This window comes from Monodon monoceros, unplaced genomic scaffold (assembly GCF_005190385.1).
Source record: "Monodon monoceros isolate NGI ecotype Baffin Bay Population unplaced genomic scaffold, NGI_Narwhal_1 Super_Scaffold_12, whole genome shotgun sequence".
NCBI lineage: Eukaryota > Metazoa > Chordata > Mammalia > Artiodactyla > Monodontidae > Monodon > Monodon monoceros.
The window spans coordinates 1,080,300-1,099,863 of record NW_021703768.1 but is presented as its reverse complement, the minus strand read 5'-3'; the positions used below and the strand labels follow the sequence as shown (position 1 = coordinate 1,099,863).

The following is a 19,564-nucleotide window of genomic DNA, read 5'->3' as shown; positions in this document are numbered from 1 at the left end:
GTGCCCTTATCCACTGTTTATTATTATTAGTTATTTAAACTGCAATAGTAATGTAGACAGAATTTGGTATTCTTGTCAGCAGTCACCCTAAGCGAGCACTTCTGTTACTCAGTTACCATCCTGATGGCTACTTAACGATCCTCTATTGTCAGAATCAACAGTGCTTCTATGGATTTCTATTGTAAATTAAAAATGCAAGGAACATGTTCATGATATCATTTTCATGATATTCTTTTAAATTATCATTTTCTGGGATTAGGATTACAGGATCAAAGGCTATGAATGTCTTTTATGATTCTTGACAGTATGACCAATTTGTCATCAAGAGACATACTGTCAGCAGTGGGGTATCACAGTAAGGTATCAGCGTGCCCACTGATCAGCAGCGTAAGGCTTTACAGCAAGAAACTGTTTCCTGAATTAACACGTATGCTGTGGAATACTGTTGTTTTAATTTGCATCACGTGATTGTGAAGCCAACGGTTTCCTGATGCTTGTTTTCTGTGAATTCTCATGTACTTTTGCTCTTTCTATGAATTGTGGTCCTATTTTTGCCTTAGTTACTGCGAGATTTTAAAAAAACATTTAACAGACAGTAATTTTTTTGCCCTCATCGTTAGCGGACACGTATCCACCACAGTTCTGAAAGGCAAACTCTCTACAGTTTTGATTGTAAATCTTTCTACTCCTCTGGAATCCAAATTCAACAGATGCTATAAATATAGTCATGTTCTGAATAGTTCCAGTTCTGAGAAAACTCCAGGTTGAAAAGGAGCTTTCTTTCTCTCATTTCAACACCTTCTCTAAATGGTTGTTTGAGAATTCCCTGGCGGTCCAGTGGTTAGGGCTCCATGCTCTCACTGCTGAGGGCCCGGGTTCAGTCCCTGATCAGGGAACTAAGATCCCACAAGCCGGGCGGTGCAGCCAAAAAAAAAAAAACAACACAAAAAGAACCCAAAACAAATCAAAAAAAGGTTGTTTGAGGTGCTTCAAGGAAGAGGTGTTAGAACCAAAGCTTTTTTATTCAAAAGGAGGTGGGTGGGCTTCACTGTTTAAGAGCTACAGTTCAGCTGCTAAAAACAAGTGCAGAGTCTTTATAAGGAGCTTTCACAAAGCGGTTCAGGAACCTGCATGTCACAAGATCATAGCAGGTTTTCAATCATCATAGACGCATCACATCAGTTATTACAATATTCCAAAAATCTCAGCATTCCTTTCCCGCTTGGGTGACTAAAAACAAAACAAAACAAAACTTTTCTGGTCCCTTTTTCCACAGCCAGAACGGGGACTTGGCTGTGGATTAAATGTGAAAACTACTGCTGAGCTTCCCTGGGTCCTTGACAACTTCACATACTGCTGCTCTGTGCAGACCATCCACTGTCCAGGCTGTCCTGGGCGAGGGGGCAGGCGACCTTCCTGGGCCTGGCTGGACGCAGAGGGACAAGCTTCCCTCTGCGCACGCCCATGGAACACTGTCCCAACTATCTGGCTGTGGGGGTCCTGTCTCCCTGACGCTGTGGCAGAGGCTGGTGCCCAGGTGGCCCGCTCAACAACGCATTACCAGGCTCCAGAAGCACCTGAACATATTTGTTCATATTTCAGGAAGACTGACCAGCCTCCCAGATGGTGACTAGGTGTTCTTCAACGTGCCCTTGGCCTGAGCTCTGTGCATGGAGTCTGGCTGCCACACGCAGCTTGCTGCCTCGTCAGTGTCTGTACGTTTCAGCCAGGGCTGAGAATTACACACCCAGGTCCGGAGCAGTCAGGTAAAGCTGCCATAGGCTACAACATCACCTTTTATCTCCAACCTTTTAAGGTTTCCTTTCTATCTTGCTAAGTAGGGGATGTTTCCAAAGTGAAGAAAGTCGAACAAGCAGAACTGCCCTGTATCCACACTCACGGGCCTTCAACAGCACAACAAGCTGAGGTCACTGCATGTCCTCTTGTGCTTGTTTTATTTATTTATTTATTCTTGGCTGCGTTGGGTCTTCCTTGCTGCGTGTGGGCTTTCTCTAGTTGCGGCGAGCAGACTCCTCGTTGCGGTGGCTTCTCTTGTTGCGGAGCACGGGCTCTAGGCACGTGGGCTTCAGTAGTTGTGGCACGTGGGCTCAGTAGTTGTGGCTCACAGGCTCTAGAGCGCAGGCTCAGTAGTTGCGGCGCCCAGGCTTAGTCGCTCCGCGGCATGTGGGATCTTCCCAGACCAGGGCTCGAACCCGTGTCCCCTGCATTGGCAGTTGGATTCTTAACCACTGCGCCACCAGGGAAGTCCCTTGTGCTTGTTTTTAAAATGTACGTTAAAAAACACAGATATAAAAGAAACTTACAACCTTTTTTTGGCTTAATATTATATCACAATCTGTGTATACTAATCCATCATATTTATACATTATTGATTTAACCTTTCTCCTAATATGTATACCTGTTTTTTACTATTATAAGTAACATTGCAACACATATTATTGGGAATGAATCTGGACCTGCATTCTTTTTTTTTTTTGCGGTACACGGGCCTCTCACTGCTGTGGCCTCTCCCGTTGCGGAGCACAGGCTCCGGACGCGCAGGCTCAGCGGCCATGGCTCACGGGCCCAGCCGCTCCATGGCATGTGGGATCTTCCTGGACCGGGTGTCCTGGGACACCCGGACCGTGTCCCCTGCATCGGCAGGCGGACCCTCAACCACTGCGCCACCAGGGAAGCCCTGGACCTGCATTTTAGATCACTTGCTGTGGCTAAACTTTCTGAGTCAAACTGTGCATGACAATTTAAAGATTCTGCATATATTAAAACAACTGCTTTCCAGAGAGGTCATCCCAATTTTCACCACAATGAGAAGAGCATCACCTTGTCTATCGTACTGAACTCTCTCTGCTCTGAATACTAACCTATTTTTCTGCTCATTAGTAAGCAAAAATTTGTGTCTTGTCATTTGCTTTGCATTTCTCAGACCACATGGTATATCTGTTTTGATTCTTTTACTTTCAGTCTTTGGACTGTCTTTGCATTTAAAGGGCAACTCTTATAACCAGCATTTAGTTGGTCTTGCCTTTTTTCCAGTCTGACAATCTCTGTATTTTACTTGGAATGTTAAATTCACTTAATGACATTTAATATAATTATTGACATGGCTGGATTAAATCTATCATCTTGGCATAAAATTTCTATTTGCCCTATCTTTGTACCTTTGTTCTTCCTTTTATCTTCTCTTCTATTTTTTAGATTCCATTTATTTCCTCTATTGAATTTTTAGTTATACCTATCTGTGTTATTTTTAGTGGTTGCTCTCAATATTACGATATGCATCTTTAACTTATCACAGTCTATCTTAAAGCAATAGTTTATTATTTTAAAACAATGTAAGAACCTTACAGCAGTAAGGTAAAGTAATGACATTTCCAGCTAAATAAAAGATTAGACTAGCACAGATGCTATGCAAGAAATGCTAAAGCTATAATTTTAGCATTATAAAGCTATAATGCTAAATGCTATAATTCGATTTACTCCCTTCCGCAGTTTGTGCTTTTGTTGTCATATGTCTTATCGCTACATTTGTTATAAATCCCACAATACATTGCTTTAAGTGGTCAGTAATTTTGTGTGTGTGTGTGTGGTCACTAATTTTTAAAAGAAATCCACACTTACAAATTTAGCCTTTCTTTGTGCTCTTCATTTTTCTGTAGATCTGAGCTTCTGCCTGGTACCATAGACCTTCAGACAAGCATAGCGTCTGTGCTAGTCTACTCTTTTATTTATCTGGAAATGTCATTATTTTATCTTCCTGTTGAAAGATATTTTTTGCTGTATATAGAATTTTAGGTTGACTTTTCTTCCTTTAACTTTTTAAAGATATTTTTCCATTGTCTTCTGAAGTCCAATGCTTCTGATAAAAAGCCACCATCATTCTTATTGCTGCCCCTGTATGTTAAGATTTCCCCTTGATGATGGGTTTTCAGCATTTAATTACAATGTGTCTAAGTGTTGTTCTGTTGGTATTTATCCTGCTCCGGGTCTGATGAGCTTCCTGGATATATGTGTTAGATCTGTGTTTTTTAACAAATTGTTAAATTATCCAACAATATTTCTTTAAATATTTTTTCGGCCCTATTTTCTCACTCCTCCCCTTCTGGGAATCCGCTTGCCCATGTGTCTGACCTGATACTCCCGTAAGTTACTGACGCTTGCTCACCTTTTCCCCTCCTCTCTCTCCTCTCTGTGCTTCCATCTGCTTCGTTTCTTCAGGCATGTCTTCAAATCATGTATCCTATCTTTTGCTGCATCCAGTCTGCATTAGTCCCATCCAGTAAGTTTTTTTTTTTTAATTGCAGATAGAGTATTTTTAGTTCTAAGATTTCCATTTTGTTCTCATTTTACAGTTTCCAAATCGTTCCTGAAATTCTTCATCCACTTCATCCATATTTACTTGTAGATTATTTAATATGTTTATCATAGTTTTTAAAAAGTCGGCCGTATAATTCCAAACCTGGGTAGTCTGTGAGTCTCTTTCTATTGACAATTTTTTCTCCTTTTTATGGGTTGATAATCTGGTGCCTTTACACATTTTGTAATTTTTAAATTTTATGCCTGAGCTTTTGCCTAAAGCTGATAATTTTTAAAAAGAGGAAAGCTTTACTATGTTAGACAGCTAGGATGAAGGGTTTATCAGTTTAAAGCGCTTAGAAACAGAGCAAGTTGGGGGTGGGTTGTGGCTTTAAACTCTCCAGGAGTCCAGTGAGGTATCTCTTCACTTTTCAGCTCAGCCCCCGACTCTCTTGGCCACCAAGAATAGCTTATAAAATTTACATTGCTTGAGGCTTGGTTCAACTTTCATAAATTTCGGTTTACCAACTGTTTCAAGTGCTCCAGTGGTTGGGTTCACAACTCTCCATCCAGGGAGGCCTGGTACCAACTGCTGCTGGACTTCTGAACTGGGACGTGTTAAAACTATGAGACGAAAATTTTAAGACCGTGAGACCATGAGACCATGAGACCATGAGAGTTGGAAATCACGACACTTTGAAACTGTGTGATTTTAAGATTTTGATATATTTTGCTTTCTGGTCCCACCCCTCAGTCTCCACTTATTCTGTCAGAGAATTTCTAGGGTTAGTAGAGAGGATTATCGTTACATTCGAGGCTCCTCCAGATTTCAACCTGGTGTTCCAGCCCTGAGGTCTCTGAAGCCCGGTTCCTCCTGGTCTGAGCAGAGACGGTCCTTCTCTGGCAGCTCGTCACCCGTCCTCCCTGAAGCCTCAGTGACTCGCCCCAGGGATGAACGCGTCTTCTGCTCTTTGCTCACTTAGGAAGGCACTGTCACTCCACCATTAAGTTCTTTTAGCTCTTTGTGTATCCACAGGTCTTGGACGGCTTTAAAGGAAGGTGTAATTGTTCGGTTCATATCAGAATTTCTTGTTGTTTTGGCAAGAGTAAAGGTCTTTCATACACTTCTACATCCTAGATGGAAATAGGACTCACCCGTTCATCAGCTCTGTTTTGCCAGTTTCCTTTGTGGTTCTCTGTTAGGAGTACCTTTACAAATTTCCCAATAGAAGGGTGTCTTTTAAAAACTTGATTTCTAGCTTTATTGCTTTGTGGTCTTAAGAAATCAGTTCTTTGGTATTTAACATGTTATTGCTAATGGTCAATTCTGGTCAAATTTGGTAAATGTATATGAACGCTTAAGAATGTATGTTCTTTAATATTCTCTAATTGTATACATCCTTGAGATAATGTATATCTTCTAATGGTAAAACTTGGCTAGAATTTTATCAAATTTGGTTAAGTTTGGAGAAGGTTCCATCTGTGCTTGGGAACTATATGTATTCTAAAATTGCTGGGCTCAGCACTCCGCGCATGCCCGTTAGCAGAGAGAGATATCGTGTTCAGATGTTTATCTTAAGTAATATGTGGCCTGCTTTTCCTCTTTGCTTTGGAGGGAGGCGAAATCTCCCACTTGTAATTCCCTCAATTTACGCTTCAAGCATTTTCAGGCTATGTTGTTAGGAGTTTACGGATTGTTACACCCTCCTGGTTGTTAGCAGTATTATTATTGAATGGTCCTCTTTAGCCCTATCAATGCATTTGCCTTTTACTATATTTAGTTTGTTATGAACATTGCTACATCCATTATCTTTGGTTAGAATTCTGCTGGCCTACCATTTTCAACCTGTTATTATATATGTTGTACTTTTATTTCCATGTTTTTATCTTGTTTATTCCCTTCTCCTTTTCTGATTTCCATTTGATTTCATTTTTTAAGTTCTAATCCCTTGCCCCTGCTTTCCCCCCTTGCAGAAACATTCTGTTTTATATCTTTCTGATTACTTTTCTTTAAACTTCTCCAAGCATTTTTTTGACACAAACCGTGATGAAACAAAGTTACAAGTGAGTCAGCCAGCGATTTTAAGCCTGTCTGGTTTCTACAGAGGGATGGGAAAATAGTGGTCATCGAGCTCTCAGGTTAACATAGAAACTTATCTTAAAATTAATATGATTAATAATGACCTCCAAGCCACACGCTTCGATGACACTTGGTAAATGAATAAAAAGTGCATTGACTTTACATTAACTAAAGTATTTTTATACTCACAGTTGTCAAGGTAAGTTCATTTTCTCCGATGTCATACAGATGATCAAATTTTAATTTCTTAATTAAAAAGTAAAAAGCAATATAGATATGAAAATAGTAAGGCTGTCCCTAAATTTCATTTTATGCTTTTTAAATACTTATAAATATGCATCATATTAAAGAGTAACATTATTCATATGGCTTTTTCAGAAGATAAGCAGTTTGGAAGTGGGAAGGGTGATGACTTGTTAAAATGGAAGGAAAAAGAATATTAGAAGAAAGAAGACAAAACATTAGCTCAGAAAAGCTTTTCAAGACACGCCTTTGAAAGGGAGCAAGTGTTTTCAGATCCACCTTAAAGCAGCTTGGTTGTGTGTGCTGCTTTTATCTCCTGACAGGCAAATTTCTCTGCTTCCTCCCTATCAATAAACACCCTTTACATGTGCAAAAGGTACATAATCATGAAGGAAATACCCTCTAGGCAGACTACTGCGAACCAAGAATTAAATCGAGGATATCCATGGTCATTTCTCTACCACACTCAGTTAAAAGACATTCAAAGAGTTTAATAAATCAAAGTAGCCCAGTGGTAGTTTTTCAAAAAGCCCTAATTCAATATGAATGGAGCAGTAAAAGGTGATGATTAATAAAGGTCTTACTTTTTAAGATCTAGCCATGAATCTCTGCAGCAGTTCACTGCAACATACCTGCAACGTGGCTGTCATTAGTTTTAACACTGCCTCAGAAACAACCTACAATAAAAATATCCTCCAAATAACAAACACATAAGAGATTCACTCAGCAGGGTCTGTCTGTGTTACTGGAACTGCTCCCGTACATCCTGAGATGACTACTCAGGAGGGGGATTCAGTCCCTTCGTACATAGACTGCAGCGAGAGTCCCCTGGGGCACCAGAGAGAAGCCTGCGGACAGTGGGCTCCATGCTCACTGGCAGGTTGAGAAGCCCTGTTTCTGGGACATATGCCTTATTTCACCAATTATTTGGAACCAGGAAAAGGTGGAGCCAGAAGCCAAAGGGAGTAAGCTGAGCCAGTGCCCAAAGGACCAATGGAACAGAGGAAAATGGGACGGTTTCCCCAGTCATGTGTTTAAATGCTCCCCCAAAAATGGCTGAGACTACAATGTATTTTTATTTTTTAATAATACCCTGCTTTCTTTCAGAAAGAAAACAACAAATGCTCACTTGAAGGATGTCCGCTTAACCCCTGGATGAGTCTGAAATGCACAGAAGCATATCCTCCTTCTTTGCTTCCTTCACCAGTATATTCCCCTGGATCTAAAATCCCTATGGCTCAGATTAGGTATTTTCCAGCTACCAGATTAAAACCCTGCCTGTCTCTCCTCCCTAGTCAAAAGTGAGCGGGCGGGCCTCACACGGGCTCCATCCCCGAGGAGGTACTCACACGGGCCTCCCGCTGCAGGTGCTGCAGGGCCCTCTTGGCTGGGATGAGGAAGTCCAGGAGGCAGCGCAGCCCGTCCCCACCGTAGAGCTTCTCGGCCACGCTGAACAGCTGCCAGAGCACCGTGGCTGCCGTGGCCTCAAAAGGTGGGTAGAGGGCAGAGAGTGTGTTCTGTATGTAGGTGTCGAGGGATTCCAGATCCTGAGTTGGAAGAGAGGTTTGCGAAATTTAATACATCTAATAAGACAGGTGCACTGGACACCTTCACAGGCTAGCACTGAGGTGTCCACTGTGAAGGCACCTGTTGTATGTCCGGGGATGTGAGTTATCTTTGTGAAACACAGGAGGTATGGGCGAATCCCCAGCACAGAGAAGAGTTCCTGTCGGGGAGGATTGGTTGGTCCTCACGTTGTCACAGAGCAGAAGCATCTGAGGAAGTGCCCATGTCTGTAACAGGTACACCTGACACCTGTGCCCACGAGGGGAACCCTATCTAATGCCTGTGAGTGACGGCTGTCATTGTTATCACAGGAGGCACCACCAAGTTTGGTCTGACATAAGTTCCATCCCATCAAATTCTGAAACATGCACCTTAAATGATGCTTTTTAGGATCTTCCGTGGAGCGTGGGGAATTTCTCAGGGGCTTCCCCCTTCCCCAGCACTCCTGGCTCTGCATAGGGAATGGGGGGCCCTTGTGGGGAGGACAGAGCTGGTCCATATGCCATTTTATACTCAGAAAAGAAGTTCATCCTAGGAAATACATTTCACTTGTACTGATGATTTTTTTAAATTTAAATAGAAACCATTAGGGCATCCTGCAACATAATCCCAGAATTGTGCTCATTCAGTCATTCCAAAAACAGCTATCATTGGTATCTGATTTCCCCTTTAACTTTTGGTGCAACATGCTTTTATATAAAGACAGAGAGCTTTTAGTTTAAAAAATACTTAATTCTATTTTTAGATGTAACATTTCCTGAGGAATGCCATAAGGTTTATTTGTTTGGAGAGGAAATGCAAGGCCACAAATAACAGTTAAAAGCCAAAGAGGTTAAAATTGCATAATTGATTTTTAAAGGAACAATGATTACTGTCTGAGACTCCTCTGAATGGCTAATCATAGATACTTTCCCAAGGAAACTGAAAATAAAGCAGTGCATCCTCTAAGTCTGCAGTAAATGAGGACTCGAAGAGAAACCATCTGTGCTGCCCGAGAGCCAAGAGCTGGGAGCCGGCAGCCGGGAGCTGGGAGCCGGGAGCCGAGAGCCGGGAGGCAGGAGCCGGGAGCCGGGAGGCGGGAGCCGTGTGCTGCAGGGTTGGTTCAGAGGCTGGAAGCCCTCCACCTCCCCGTCAGCCTGGTGAGGCCCCCAGGCCCGCACAGGCCTTCCTGCCACGTCCTGTCGCCCGCCAGACAGGGCCACTCCCTTGTCAGTAGGAATTCTCTAAATACTGATTCTTCCCCAAAGTGCCACGTGCTCTGGTTTCCAAGAACTCAAATCACCCTGAGCCACAAACAAACTTCAGTCCAGGGACTGAACAGAGCTGGTCTGGAGTGGGGGCAGGCCTCAGCCTCCCCGGAAGTTACTAGAGATACAAACCGGCTGGAAGGAGGTGGGGTGCGGCCCGGAGCACAGTCTCTAAGGACCTACTTTGAACTGAAATGCAAACTTCAGGCCCTCCCTGGGAGAGACGCCGCTCAGATGCCCAAACCCAGGCCCATTCCTCCCCCCCGACCCGCGGGGCAGGTCCCGACTCCTCGGTCACCTGTGGTCAGCAGGATATCGGCCCCCACCTCAGCAGCTCACCTTCTGCAAACTGACCAGTGTCGGGGGGAAGGGAACGCTCCTTGAGATCCCACAGCCCTGGTCACCCACGGGGCAGCAACGGCCTCCCCGGCCGCTTCCCTGCCCTTCGGTTCCCGTGGTGACGGGGTCTGGCCCTGCACTCAGCCTGGGGGATGCCCCTCCACCAGCCCCCATGCCCTGTGCGGTCCCTCCACTCGGAGCCTGGTCCTGGCAAGAGCTGCCCAAGGGGAGCTGCCTGCCGTCCGAGAGGCCACTTCCCAGGTTAGGTCAGTCGAGGAAGCCTCGGGAAAGCCAAGGGAGCGGCTCCTCCAGACTCTCCTGCGCTCGCGTGCCCGAGGGCGCTGCCTGCGCAGCCCTGTCCAACTGTCGCCGCTCTCTGGGAACTGCCGTGGGAGCCCCCTGCCACCCTGGTGACGGGGCTCACTCCTGTCCTTGGGAAGAGAGTTCTGATGCACCAGCCAGGTTACCTGACCGGAGGTGGACGTCCAGGGCCTGCACCCCAGAACAGACACGAACCACCCTGCAGCCTGAAGGGTGCCCCAGGCTGGCGTGCTCGGTATAGGCAAATGTTCCTACTTGCACACAAATTATAGCAGGCGGCAGCAGACATACAGGAGCCTGAGAGCAGAGAGGCAGGAGCTATTACATTATAGCAAAACCACATTACCTTGAATACATTCAATTCTGCTTAAGAAAACAGCCAAGTATACAGTATGTTTCAGAAAGATTTCCATAAGAAATTCTTACAAAGAGAACATTGTTTTAGTATCGTAAAGGGTGAAGTTCCATCATCTGGTACATTTGTCTGTTTAGCAACGTCTTCCCTGATGTTCGCTGGGCTGTGTGTGTGTGTCTGTGTGTGAGCGTGTGGGGTGTCTGTGTGTGTGTCTGTGCATGTGGGCGTCTATGTGTGTGCCTTTGTGGGGTGTCTCTGTGTGTGTGTACACCTAGATAAGTAGGGAGCCAAGTGGGCAAATCCTTAAAATAGTCCCCAGGCCTCTGGGTGCAGAGGCAGAGGAGGGAGAGTGGACACAGGGAGGGAGGATGTCCGTTGAGAATTTCTAACTGTTTCCACCTGGCCTCGCTCTCCATATGGTACAACTCACCCATTCACCAAAACCTGGCAAACCAGCAAAACATCCCAAGTAGGCAGGAAAGGGCTGACTTCTGAAACAACTCAGGATTCCCGTCTGAAGCAAATGCACATACGGACATGGCTGGCTTCAGAACGTAGGACTGTGCCTGTTTACTTGATCATAAGTCTAACTGTGGCTTAGACTGTGACAAGTGTGAACACACATTAGTGCGATGGCTGAGACAGCACTGGTGTGAAGACATTTGATTACCATTCTGCTGCACTGAGAATCCTGTGTTATCTGGCCGACAGCAGAACTGCTTTTGCCTTTTAACAACAGAAAATTTACATCTGGAGAAACACTGTAAAGCTTCACTCTTGACGAAGGATTTGTTTCCCCCGCTAAGTTTAGTAAAATCGGGTGACATGAGAGTGACTTCATGGCAGTAAGCTCCTCCTGCCCTGCGCCTGCAGGAGAGGACGCAGTCTCGGTGCACAGGCCCACCCCGTGACCCTCTAAGCTCGCGTGTGCTGCAGGAGAGGAGACAGAGGCTGGGGCCTAGTGGCGGCCGGTCGCAGGGACTCAGGAAAGATGCCCGCTGGAAACAACCTGCTTCTCCCTCCCGGGGGCAAGAAACAGGCAAATGTCACAGCAAACAGAGTTTCTTCTCAGTTGGAGGCTTGTGCTGACTGAAGGATGCCACCTGCACGGGCGAGGGACCAGCAGGGTGCCCGTCCAGGGGCCGGCTGGCTGCAGAGATGCAGCCGAGGCTGGCCCGCTGTGCGGTGCTCACGTTTTAATTCAAGTGCAGCATCCCTGAGGATGAGTAAGGGTGTGAGCCCAGGATGGAGCCGCAGGCCGTCTGCAGCCGTGGCAAGGCAGTGCACACGTCAGGAGAGGGTCTGCAGGGGCCACCCCAGGGAAGGCACCCAAGACGACAGAGTGCTGGATAGAGAGGGTCCCCAGCAGGTGGCGCACAGACCAGGTTCCGAGACCCTCCCCCACTATCCTGAACAGACATGCGCTGGCCTCTGACCCAGTGCAGCCCCTCACATCGCGATGGGGACAGAGAGTGCAAGGAAGTCAGAGGCATCGGCACAGCCATCCTGGGGACGCCTGCCCTGCGGCCACACTGACGACCAAGGAGCCCAGATGCCCAATCTTGTGGGTGACCCCTTGACGTCTGGGTCATCACGCCCAGGGACAGTAGGGCGCGTCTAGGACACAGGACGCGGTCTTAGATGGGGTAAGGGGAAGACCGGGCAGCCAGTCCTGTCCACCCCCCTCAGCCAGGCTGGGGGGCTTCTCCAGGACACAGTCATGTCACCTCGCTCTGAAAATCCACAGTGTGCTGATGTCAGGGTGCAGAGAGCAAACAGAAAGTGGCCTGGGGCACCGTCCCAGAGGCACCATCCCTGGGTGGCTGGGGGGGGGGAGGGCAGTGGTCACAAAGGGCCCCCTTCTCGTCTGGGAGTCGGCCCCTCCTGCATCCCCATGACCAGCCCCCAGCCATACCCCAGATGGCGCACAGCCTAGGATGGGACTATCGGAGCTGGGGTGCCTGTCAGCCAGGCACTTCCACCCCAGAAATTCACCACTGTGGCCTTTGCCTTGGCCAGATTTTATAAATAAAACTCAGGCTGTAAGGGCGGCAGCAGGTACCCATCATGGGACACTGGAACCCTTCCGGCAGTCCGTCCGAGCAGGGGCCCCGGGGATGGGAGGGGTGCCCACAGTGGGCCTCCCTGTGGCCCACTTTCCATCAATGGCCACTTTCTCAGCCCCATCGGCATGAATGAGGAGGCTGGCATGCAACCCACACTCCCCCAGAGGGCTGCTCTGGGCAGCCGACCTGGTTACAGCCACTCAGCTACTCTTAACAGAGGCCTCCTTCCTGCAAGGGCCCAGTGATGGCCCCCGGTGTCCTGTCCAGGGCCCCGATGGCCATCTCTGATTTCCTGTGTGCAGAGACCCAGAAACCACCTTTGAGTCAAAGGAAACCTGTCTAGGAAGCCTGGTCCCCTTGGCTGGGCCGGTGTGCTAGCCTGTCTATGCCAGATCTGGCTGCATCCAGCCTGTCCACACCCGGCCCTACTCTCCACTGGCAGCTGCTGCGTGTTAGGGCTTCCTGGGCCTCCCGGCTCTGGAGGCTGAAGATGCTTCTACGCCCAAACCTGTACAGGGAGGGAAGCGTTGGGAAGGGAAAGTGCCTGGGCCTCTTGAGGTCCGCGCGCTAGGCTCCTGGAAGAGTTCGGAGGTCACCGAAAGCATCGTGTGCCCCAAATCCCGCTGGCCTAGCTTTAGAGACCCCGGGCCTTGGTGAGCAGCCGCCTCCGGCACACGTCGAGCTCTCCTGACCCGCGCTCTAATGAAGTTGGCACAGGAAGCCTCCGGGGAGACTGTGGATGCCGGCAGCTGGGGGGGGGGCTCCAGGGAGCCCTGGACTGCTGACACCATTTCTCTCCAAATTCCACAGCCCATCCAACAGCCACCTCTTAAACCCTGGTTATAACTGAGCCCAGAGTGGCGACTGTGCAGGAGGGGCACGGCTTCACTCCTCTCACTGCAGTGCCTGTCCTCCCTGAAGCCCAGGGACACTGGCCCACCTGGGACCCAGGTCTGATGCTACAGTCCCACCCAGAATTCTCAGGACCTGAGGGTGGCGTGGCTGAGCATTGGGCCTCGTGGTGACGTCTCATGCTGGTGACGGACACCACTGTGATCTGGCCAGAGGCCCCCTTCCCATACCAGGCTATGTCCTCATGATGCCCACGGCTGGCCCAGCTCCTTCCCTCTGTCCACACCAACACAGCCAGCAAGCCCCTGCCCAGGGCAACTCTGCCCTTCACTAACTCACAGTCTGCAGGGGAGGGTATCCCCAAAACCTGACCCCAGGGAACGAGGCCAGATCTGGGGGTAGGACATGCAGGCGGGAGCACAGGGCAAGCAGACTGGCAAGCCCGGGGTCCAGGCTGGCCTTGCCACGGAAGCAGGGGGCAGCTGTGGGCAAGGAGTATTCCAGGGATTCCTTCTCTCTTCCTGCGATAGCCAGGTGCTATCCAGGGACCCACAACAGGAAGACAGGATGCGGCCAGGGCCCAAGTGCCTGGGACGGGAGATGGGCAGCTGAGAGGGGCCAGGGCCCGAGTGCCTGGGACGGGAGATGGGCAGCTGAGAGGGGGGGTTCAGCAGCGTCCAGTGGGCCAAGGAGGGTGTCTGCGTGGGCTAAGTTCCCAGGAGGAAGTGTCCCGTGGACGCCAGGGGCTGTCCTCGTGGGCACACGCCCTCCTCCAGCAGTGAGAGAGGCCGAGGCTGGAGCTGACTTTACAGCTGCCGAGATTGATAATGAGCCCGTTGTGTTTAATTCCTACAGCCTGAGAGAGGCAGGTCTGCGTCAGCACGTCCCAGTGGGCAGGCCCCAGAAAGCCGCATATTCCAGCCTGCTGCCTACAATCCGCACTGAGCAAATCTCAGAGCAAGCCAAGCGGACAGGACTGCGCCCCGTACCTCGGTCTTCCCACATGCACACACACACATGCACACACACGCACACATGCATACACTCCCACATGCATACACGCACACACTCCCACGTGCACACATGCATACACGCACACACTCCCACGTACACACACACACATGCACACATGCATGCACCCATGAGAATTGTGCCCTGCACCTTCATCTCCTCCTCACGCACAATGCACACACATGCACACACATACACATGCATACACACGCATACACTCCCACGTGCACACATGCATACACACACACATGCATGCACCCATGAGAACAGTGCCCTGCACCTTCATCTCCTTCTCACGCACAGTGCACACACATGCACACCCACCCTCGCCCCGCTCCTGCCATGCACCTCCCTGGACTCTGTGTCTCACTTCTGCAGCCTTGTTTTCCATCAAGATCTGCTCTGGCCGCCCTGCTGGAGGAACCATTAGCGTGGATTCCAGCAGCGCGTGTAGCTGGCAGAGAAGAGGCATGAGAAAACACTCTCTAATTTGAAACTTTTAAAAATGCAGTGCTAAATATTCATTACATTAAACATTAAATACTGCTTACAGATTTTTCTATCGAACTAACAACAAAGGTATTAAAATAAATAAATATGCTAGTATTAAAAAAAAACAACTCTTTGTATTTCGGCCTAAAGTGTTTTTAAAATCCCAAAAGGAAAATTTCAGTCTAAGGACCAGGACCTTCACCTGAAGCAATGAGGGGGCTGGACGTGGACCTGCCCCAGTGTCTCCACGGAGCAGCCTGTGTTTCCTCAGGTCACTGAAAATAATTAAGGAAGGAACCACCCTATGCTATTCCTAGTTCTTTCATATTCAAACAAGGGTCCTTAAATTTCATGGCAGTCAGCAGAGCCTCTAAGAGAGCCTGTTCTCTGAGCTGCGGTTGACTCTCCAGCCCTCCCTGTCTTTTCTGATATTAATGACTTGCCGGTTTAGGGTCTTGAGTGAGCGTAAACCAGGGTTCCTACACCTGCGATTTCCTTCCTGAACTGGACCTTCCACAGCTATCTGTTAGTGAGCGCCCCAACGTTGCTAAGGTTACCGGCTGCAGAGGAAGCAGCGGGCCTAACAGAGATGGGGGTCTCTAGTTAAACCCCTTGCAGGTGTCACGACAGATGCAAAAGGCGGTTGTTTCCAGCGAAATTCTGGCTCCTCTGAGCAGATGTCCAGGAGTTGGGTTCTAAGGGTTCAATGAACTATGAAGCCAGAGCAGGGGTTTCATAACAAGGAGCAGGAATACTGCTAGGCCCGCGGGAAGCAGCCTCGGCAGCTCCTGCCACCTGGTCGACTCTCAGGTGCCGATGGGTCCCAGAGTCAGAGATGCACATGGGAACCAGCTCTAGTGAGGCTCTTCATGTGACGATCCCGAGGTGGGGGGGCGAGGCGTCCATCCACGGGGGACTGGAGGTTTAGGACGGCCTTGCTGCAGCTGCCTCTAAGCGGAGGGCCTGAGGGAAGGGAGGTTTACAAGATCAACATTGGTGTGACCTGCCTGTCCTTGGCTGGGGAAGCAGGAGCTGGACCGCTCCATCCAGCCACCACCTTTGGGCCTTTCCTGGGCCGCGGCGGCAGCACCTGCCACCTGTGGGGTGAAGCTCCTTTCCCGGCCAGTGCTCTTTGGGCCCTGACCCTTGGGCCATTGTAGCTCACCTCACACCCTCCACAAATGCATCTCGGTCTCCCTAATCCAGCGAGCTCAGATTGCTCACTTAGCACTTAACTGTCTTCCCGTCCCGTGTCTCCAAAACCAGGGTCTGCTTCCAGCCAGTGCACTGTGTGGCCCACCCTGCCTGTTGATGGGGCGGAGTTACAGCCACAGCATCTTTAGAAGAGAAAGGCAGAGGAAGTGTTGGACCAAACGTTTATGACAAAGAAGCTTAGACTCTAAAAGAGCTTAACTTACATGGAAAGATCCCTCTGGGGGGCAGTCAGTCTCCAGGATGCTGGACAGAGCAAATGCGTTCCACTAAGGTGCTGAGCTGGCAGAAAACAGGGCAAACCCTCTGCAGGGCTGTCGTTCAGGGACCCCTGCTTCCCCAGGGAGGACGGTGCGCCCTGCCCACCCACATCAGGTGTGGCTGCGTGGATGCCAGTTCTGGCAGAAGCTTTGCAAGCAGGCTCGTGCTCCACCTTGAACCTTCCACGAGCCGCGCAGCACCAGAGGGGGGCCGTTCCATGATTTACCTGATCACAGATAGAGTTGATGTGATGATTCCTGGGACTCAGGGTCACTGGTGACCACAGCGTCCGGGGGACACCTCCCACGAGGGCGGGCAGGGCACACATCTCCACCGAGGGGCCCCCTGGACAGGTGTTCTGCAGTGCACCTGCAGGGACAGAGCTGTCTCCACAGTCCTGAGCTGGAGCTTCCTGGGTGACCGAGCCCCAAGAGGCGGGGCCAGGAGCAGAGCCTCATAAGGCATCGAGAAGCTCCCAAACTCAGGAGCTGTGGAAGTCTTGGGAGGGGTCTTTCACACAGCGTCTGTTAGACAATGATGGATGCACATGGGAAGCCCGATCACATGTTCACTTGGTCTTTACCCAGGACAGAAGCAGCGTGAACACAAAGTCCCAGACCAAAGCCTGCCCTGGGCTCAGGAACCCATTGCACCAGCAGTGACCAGGGAGTGACCCCCTGCTTGCTGTTCACCTGCTCATCCCACGGTGGGCAGTCCAACAGACATGGTCCTGCCCTCAGCACAGAGGGGAAACAGACCTACCGGGCAAGCAAAGGAAGGAAGGGCCAGAGGGGGCTGGTGTGGAGGGGCCAAGGAAGAGGGGTCTGGCCAGGTGGTGGAGGGCATCCCCTGGCTGGGCGAGGGCGTGTAAATGTCAACCCTGGTCTATATCAGCTGTGGCACTGCACAAAGTCCCCGAGATTTCTGCACTTCTGGTTTCTCCATTGGTAAAATGGAAAGGTTACTATGAATCTACTCCACCGATTATTCCACAAGGTAACAACGTATTTCATCTTGAAAGGACTTCAGAGCTTTTCATTTTTTAGTACAAAATGCAAACTGACAATGAAATGTTGGCTTTTAAGGCATTTTGGCTGAATTTAGCTCTTAGTTCATTTAGTTCTTTGAAGGTGTTCGATAAAAAGTGTGCAGAACTGCCATTAACCACCATCAGTCCAGATTGGTGTCCTCGTGATGAAATATGAGTTCAGCTGGAAGTAAGAGTTTTGTTCATTCTAAACCAGAAAAGGTCACGTCAACTTAGAAAAATCTCCCGTAGTCTTCATTACAGCAAACCGAACTTTTCTGCCCCGGGTCCTCCGTGGAGACCCAGTCCCAGCAGAGTGTGCGTGAGCTTCGGGGCCTGCAGACAAGTTTGGGCTGCTCGGCCAATGGACACCGTTTGCCTCTGCAGCCATATTTACGGTTCTTTCGGAGAAAAATTGATAGGAGCCATTCTTTCCTGCTTAATTTATCTGGAAAACCCTTTGTCGGGAAAGAAAAGTGCTCTTGAAATTCGTCAGCTCAATCAGACGTGTGGCTCCTCACTTATAAAGATAAAAACTCATTTTCATCCCTCCAAGGTTTTGTTGTCCTTTTTTGTTCACGTCACTGTTAAACTGAGCCAAAACAAAGCACCTTCAAAAGCAAGTTCCCTTTTGCCTGAGTCCAGCTGCTTTGCGGGCGTCTGTCTGCCTGGCATCCTGTCTTCAGCCAGCACACCTGGCCTTGCTACGCCTTTTGCATGTTTCCAACAGAGAAAAAACTAATTCTAGACGACACTCAATGGACGACTGAAATTAATTTTTCTAAATTGTAGATCTGACAGCCGATTTCACCTAAATCACCAATTACATGGTTTTTTTTTCTTTGCTTGCTTTTCTTTTTACACTTTTGGATTACATTCCTACATAAATAAAGAAGCAGCAGGTACAGAGACGGTAAGTGGGAGTGTGATATTGTATGTTTGCACTACTAGGTTTAAAATGTTACCTAACATCTTTCCAAAGCATCCTCTGAGTGGGGACCCCCGACCACAGCTGTGACACAGCAGCTGCGAGGAAAGTTGGGAACTAGTCTGACTGGGAACCCTTCCAGAAACCCTGGAAGAGTGCCCCTCAGGCTGGCACTGCTCCTTGCCTGATGGCGCCCTGAAGGTAGCTGCTACCAGATCCTAACTTGATATTAACCACTGAGGTAAGAAGCCCACAACATCTGGGCTTTTACACATGGCTCCTGTGCTTTCTTAAAGGACCTCATGATATAGCCTTAATCTTTAGTTTTGGTGGGACAGATGAAGACTGCTGACACTGGGCTGAGGTTGTTTGGGAATTGGAGCTGGGCCTGGGCCTGCGCTGGAGCACATTTGTTTTTTCCAGAAAGAAGGTGGGGTGAAAGCTTCAAGTCTGCAGACATTCTAGCACAGAAAGCGCTACAGGGAAACCTCACGAGGCCATATTGGAGTGCAGGAACGTAGAGGTAAGTGGCAGCATGTTTAAGCAAAATTTAAGGTATTTTAAGGGAAATGCAAACTCTATATGCATGATTAGAAGAATCAAAACAGATATTCTAATAAGAAACCTGTACTGTGTGTACTTGCAATGCTAAACGGTGCTTTTCATGCACCCTCCCTGCCACCGAACTGCCCCAAGAAAGTGACCACAAAGCATAATGGTCCCAGGCACAGACAGGCAGGGCATGTGTGGCTCCTGCCATGTGAATGGGCCCTGGGTTTCCTGAGAAAGGGACCTGAGAGGGACAGAGAAGGACTTGTCACACAAAACTGGGAGCGATGTCGACTCTGAAGATGAAGCTAACCCTGGAGCCCCAAACCATGCTCTGAAAGGGCCTAGCAGGCGCTTACAACTCCTGGAATTACACAACAGGGGGAGCCCTGGGGGCAAACACAGTAGAGAGGGGGTGGTGCTGGTGCAAACAAGAAGCTCCCAGTGGCGGCCGGGCGCAGAGTGCGAGCAGCCTGACGGGCAGAGCCGGACAAGTGCCGGCTGGGGGCTCTGCTGGGGGCCGTGTAGGCAGCATGTCTGCACAGCCTGGCTCTCGGGCACTCACTGGGAGTCACACACCTGGTCCAGGAGGGAGGTGGGCAAACACCTGTGCATGAGCGTTCCTCACCCACGGAGAAGAACGACTCCAGGAGGTGGAGATACCCCAAGCCACAGACCGGCAACCAGGGCAGGGTTTCCCA

The 19,564-nt window shown here is 49.2% G+C and overlaps 1 protein-coding gene across 1 annotated transcript in view; it reads right to left on the bottom strand.

The window, feature by feature from the left end:
* PLEKHG4B (pleckstrin homology and RhoGEF domain containing G4B) overlaps positions 1-19,564 on the bottom strand; it is a 64,290-nt gene that overhangs the window by 34,131 nt on the left and 10,595 nt on the right. The window contains 1 exon segment of the mRNA XM_029215985.1: positions 7,987-8,184. Coding sequence (XP_029071818.1) covers positions 7,987-8,184 — 198 coding nt within the window.